Source organism: Solenopsis invicta, chromosome 12, assembly GCF_016802725.1.
Source record: "Solenopsis invicta isolate M01_SB chromosome 12, UNIL_Sinv_3.0, whole genome shotgun sequence".
NCBI lineage: Eukaryota > Metazoa > Arthropoda > Insecta > Hymenoptera > Formicidae > Solenopsis > Solenopsis invicta.
Genome location: NC_052675.1, coordinates 6,907,622 through 6,913,592, shown reverse-complemented (window position 1 = coordinate 6,913,592; position 5,971 = coordinate 6,907,622). Strand labels below are relative to the sequence as shown.

General features: G+C 29.7%; 1 protein-coding gene across 4 annotated transcripts in view; it reads left to right on the top strand.

Moving 5' to 3' along the window:
* Nucleotides 1-3,998: 3,998 nt before the first annotated feature.
* LOC105201080 (arginase, hepatic) overlaps nucleotides 3,999-5,971 on the top strand; it is a 51,949-nt gene continuing 49,976 nt past the window's right edge. For 2 of the 4 annotated variants that reach the window (XM_039455729.1, XM_039455730.1), the window contains exons 1-2: nucleotides 3,999-4,206; nucleotides 5,409-5,481. In XM_039455729.1, coding sequence (XP_039311663.1) covers nucleotides 4,105-4,206; nucleotides 5,409-5,481 — 175 coding nt within the window. In that variant the 5' untranslated portion in view covers nucleotides 3,999-4,104. The remainder of the gene's footprint in view (nucleotides 4,207-5,408; nucleotides 5,482-5,971) is intronic. The other 2 variants (XM_039455727.1, XM_039455728.1) reach the window with 2 other exon arrangements.

Genomic DNA, 5,971 nt, shown 5'->3' with positions numbered 1-5,971 from the left:
AACACCCGGTGTAAACTAGGTCATAATGCTTGTAACCGCACTCGACTCACGAGAAAATCGTTCGCGGCGTGGCCACCGTGGAAGCCGCGCAAGCCGCGAACGCGCGAAGACTGGCGTCGCGAAAAAGCTTTGAGACCATAGACATAGTACAAAGTCTATGTTTTAGACTCAAAACCAAAGCAAATCGCTCGATTTTTGAGAACACCGTAATATGTTTTTACGTGTAAAATAACTATTAATAATTGAATGTCTTGGATTTTAACCATATTCGATATTTCTGAAATGATTTATAAATGTTTTTCATTTCATAAATAACATACGTTTTCAATAAACCTTTAATTAGCTATACCGAATGTGTATAAAATACGTTTATTATTTGTTTAAATATTGCTGCAATGAAAACATATAAATATAATTTACGTTTAAACTTTTATTAACATATTTAAAAAGTATATTATACCTGGATATTAAATTCTATTTTTGATAGGTTATTTAAAGGGACAACAAATCATAAACATATTTAAGAAATGTTTATTTAATTAGTATATAATTGTATTTGATAGTATTTTTATACGCGTTATAAACATTTCTGGCATTTTATAAACCATTTTTCAACGTATAAAATACGTTCCGTATTATATATACGTAATAAGAACGATTATTATAAACGTATATTGCACTAACATATAAAAACCGTTTTACCTATATACATATCTGCCACATATCTATACCTGTTTTATACCATACTTGCGTTTAATAAACGTATAAAACAATCCAGTTTTTATTGGGTTTATTGTGAATAGTCGACTAATAATCATTTATATATTAACTATTAAAAGTAGTGTGCTGGTGATTACTGCAAATAACCTGATTATAAAATCAAGAATCATTTCATAAAAGAACTATTGGGGAATGATTATTACAAATAATCTCATTATGAAATCAATAATCACTCATTCAAAAACTATTAGGAAATGATTATTGCAAATAACCCAATTATTAGATGCTACATAATCACTATTAGAGAATTAATAATAACTATTGTAAGTCAATAGTGATTATTGGCTTTCCAATAGTTCATTTCCGTAAGGGACGCTAACGAGCAAATTAAAACTAAGATTTCTTTTTATGTTAATTGTCTTTTCGGCAAGATAAAATATCTATCATTTATATCTTTTCGCTTTGTCGAAAAGATATAAATAACTTAAAAGATCTTTTGTCATAAAAAGAACAAAGTTTTCGTCGACTTTGAGTCATATATCAGTCGACTATTTATTAACCATTGACTTTCACAAGTCGACAAATAGTCAACAAATAGTCAATTGCTGTCGAGTTATAGTCGACTGTTGAAAGTCGTTTTTAAGTCAACTGAAAAAAGTCGGTTAGGCTACTAATCGACTAACAGTCACGCGTGTTGTGTGGGTGGGACAGAAAAATATAATGCACTGTATGTTTTTAAATATTTACTTTCTTTTATTGTAGAAATGTAACATATTATGTATGACAAAATAAAAAATAATAATCAATAAACTTATTTTTAAAAACAAATGCAAAGTTAGAGGTTCCTATCCCAGCATACACAGAAAATAATAGTTATATAACTTGTGTGTGTCACGTTATATAACGAATTTTTACATTCTATATTATGTAAAATTGAATTCTTGAAATTACAACATCACAACTTATAACAGTCATATAACTGCCATTTATTAGGTTTATATAACAAACATTTTATTTTAATAATATAACTGTTATAAAACTAAATTATTATTATGACTCCTGTATAACAAATATGATACAACTGTTATATAACTGTTATTTTTTTTATAAGTGGGAAATTACAACTAACATGGACATTACATGTAACGCGCATGTTATATTGCGTGTTACTTCCGATTTTATTCTATTAACATTGCTGTTATGCAACTGTGTCTGCTGGGATGAATAATACTTCAAATAAGGCTAGACGATGAGCTTAAGAACCGTGCTGGTTGTTGTGCGCCAAAAACAAAAACTTATTTTTCATTCATTGTAAAATATTAGAAATTATAAATAAAAGTACAAATACACACACACACACACACACACACATATTTGCTCATATATAATGAGTATGTGTGCGTGCCTACCTATATAAATTTCAATATGGCGTATTTTATGGGAAGATTCCGATAGCGCACAGTACTATTGCATACAAGCCACTCACAACCACTCATAGCGCTTGAACAGAAGAATATCACTAGGCACCAGCCGCAGTGATTGGCTGTGTGCAATAGTACTGTGCGCTATTGGAACCTTCCCTATTTTATCACGTAATACTCCTTTGTGTCACATTACTGTTTTAGTTCTAGTTCGACTCTAAGCGGCGTTAAAACTAGCCCCCCTCCCTTCTTCAAGAATTAAGTTTATTTCCCCCCTCCCACCGCATCGCCCGCGCGATGCAAGTGCGCGCATTTGCTGTTTCCCGGAAAACTTAAACTGTTGACTGAAAAAGTACACTGTATGGATGCGAAAGTTAAGCTTTGATAATTTGGAAAAGAGAAAACAAGGCGAGTTTTCTCAAGATCATCGCCGATGATTCTCGAAACTCATCTCACGCAAGCAGCCTCACCACAGAGACAACGACAATTATTTATGATTTGAAACAACAAATATTTATTAAATGTTTTATAAATATTGTGTCTGCTGTGTAGAATAAATCACGAACAGTAAAAAAAAATAGTTTTTACAAAACAAACTTTTAGACTTTTAATTATAGAAAAAAAAATATTGAAAAATGCATATATTTATACATAATCCTTTTACTGTCGACACTATTAACCCTTTCAGTGGTAGACAGGGGCCAAACTGAGTGGTCCAAAACGGCAGTCAAAAATTTTGGAATTTTCTATATTGTAGTATATTGTTTGAAAGGGTATAAACAAAGAAATTATTTACCATAAATCTTTGGTCGATACGTTCACCTGTTCAGAAGTTATTTAGGGTCAAAGTTCGAAAAAGTTAACTTTGTATTTATCGGTAGGTAACGCAACGTATGATTCTAATACTGTACACTCATTCTTTCTTCGTCGAATACTCACGTGAGTATTCGACAAAAAGAGAATGAGTATACAGTGTCGGAATCATACGTTGCGTTACCTAAGGGACTGGCTCGTAAGACAGGGTGGATTGTCAAAAAATTAAAAATTAAATAAAAAAGAAATAACAAGTAAAAAATAAAATAAAACCAAACTAAAATACATAAAAATGAAGTGTAAAATCATCGTTGCAGTCTCCTTCCGATACACTTTGGGGTCATAATAAAATTATATTAATGGAGATAATTTAATACTACTACTACAATTTCTGTAGAAATCTGCAAGTTTTTTGCTTGTTTTTATGTCAAATTTGCAATCAGCGATCAAACAAACACCTAGATACCGCTTTAAGTGATACCAGTATGATTTTCACGTTTTTTTAATACTTTACGCCATATGGCGGGCGCACCACTTTAGTGACGTACGCCATATGGCGGGCGCACCACCGAAAGGGTTAATCTATCCTAAAAATAAAAAGTTATCATGACATAAAAATGACGTCAGAATGATTAGTATATTTTCAATATTTTTTTTCAAAACGTTGTAAATTGATAAACCATCGGAAATAAGACTTAAAATTATTTTAAAGTAAGTTTCCTAATATTTTTTTATAAAATTAATGCCATAATTTTTCGTAATAATATCAAATTTCTTTTTTACAAAATGTTTTTTAACTTTAAAAATAGTTAATTTACAGAAAAAAGAAAAATGTTATAACATGCTTGAGTAACATATTTTTTTTAATTTTTAAAGACTCTTTTACTTTTTGTAAAATGTGAGAAAATCACAAATACTCATTCGACTTACGAATGGTAGTGTATATGTATACAAACACAATATGTATGACGTATATACATATGTACGTATTTATCTAGTGCTCGTGTTTATCATTAATACTCTTTTTATTCTATGACGTCAATAAGATTTCCATATCAGAATCAGTCTGCAGTTGTAGGTCAAAGCGCGGATTATTCCTTATATGTAATGGCAAATAACTCTGCGGCAAAGGAAACATATAAAGTTCAAGATGAATATGCTGGTTAAAACTCGCACAATTTCTAGTAAGCTGGGTATTCGCTATTATAATGGAAAAGTTGGTATAATCGGAGTACCCTTTGACAAAGGACAGGTAAATATAAAAAATATGAATAGTAAACAGTTTTAGTCTCAATATGAAATAATGCATGTTTTATGAGGGTTATTCAAAAAATAAGATCCGAAAACAAATATGGAAACTATGTAGAAAAATAGAGAAACATGTAAGGAATTAAATAAAAAAAGTTTTTTTGAAAAAATCTGTGATGGTTTTATAAGAAATCGGACCTTACTTTCCAAATAACCTTACTTTCCAAATAAAGGGTTAGTAGAAATAATATATGAAAATATAAAATGTTTGTTTAAAAATGAATAAATTTTATAGAATGCATGTAGAATAACATTCCTTAAATTTGCTGATTAATTAAAATCCACTAATTCTATTCTTATTATTGCTTATTCAATCTTCTCTTATTGCTAAATTTACCTAACAATCTATTAACGATCTATAATTGTATATTGCCTAATTATATTATTATAATATTACACAATTCCTATCTTACAACTTTGTCCTTATCTTTCTTCTCTCTCTTTTTCAATTCGTTATAACTCTTTTCGTATTTCCCTCGATAAATTACTTCTTGTTGTGTCTAAATCCTCATCCCACAAGCAATATTAAATTTTTTTATTTCTCCCCCTATTTCTTTGAACTAATATATTGTGCCTCGGTAGTTGATTTGGTAGGATGCCTCACGTAGGGAAATCTAGACTCGAATCCTGGCTAGATATTATTTTTTATAATAAACTTTTTAGTTTTTTTTTTTTGAGAAGGAGGGGATTTTATAAATGCTTTTAAAGTGTTTAAGTGTTAAATATGTTTGTTTCATAACTGTGTTTCAAATCCTACAAATATGCTACGCGCAGTTTGAATAAACTAAAAATTTATTTTAACAATTAAAAATCATTATTCATCACTAAGAACCGCTGTAACTGATATAAATCTGTTTATCTTATGTTTGCCAATATTTTATATTCTATAACATTCTATGTATTGTCCCTTATAATCTATCACGTCTTAACAAAACATAAAATTCCTATAACTTTCATCAAGCAAATATATTTGCAATTTATTTACTTCCTCTATATTACTACATTCAAAAAACTAGCGCCCTAATTTCTTTCTCAATCTTTTAATTTTTCTAAATTCTTTTTTATTAAATATCTGGGCTTTCTTCTGTTTAATCTTTCTCTATCTTTTGTTATATTTTGCAACTAAAATACAAATAAATTTTACAGAAAAAAGAAGGAGTCGCTCGTGGTCCTGAGGTGATTAGAGCAGCGAGATTGGTAGACGAATTGGAAATATTAGGTAAATCTATATAACAATGTATGATTCTTATCGTTTTTATAAACGTATATATATATATATATATATATATATATATATATATATATATATATACACCAATACAGCACAGAAAATTGCAGCAATGTTACAATGTTGCAGATTGCAACGCAATATTACGGAGACATTGCAGAAACATAAATTAACAATATGCCTGCAACATCTCATGGCATATGCCAGTAATATTCCGGAAACATTGCATCATAATTTTTTAATAAAATAATAGCAATAAAGAGCCAAGGCAGAATATTCGCGTATAATAATATATTAATTTAACTCATCCATAATTATTCATCCGCATTTAGCAAACTAAAGTTGGGCGATGTTACTAAATTTTCTGCTGAATCTCTACATTGCCTAACAGCACAACTATCCATATGTCGACTGTAAAAGTCGATTCATCCAAATCAGGCTTTCAGAGTTGATTGCAAATCAATTTTGCATAGACGTCTGC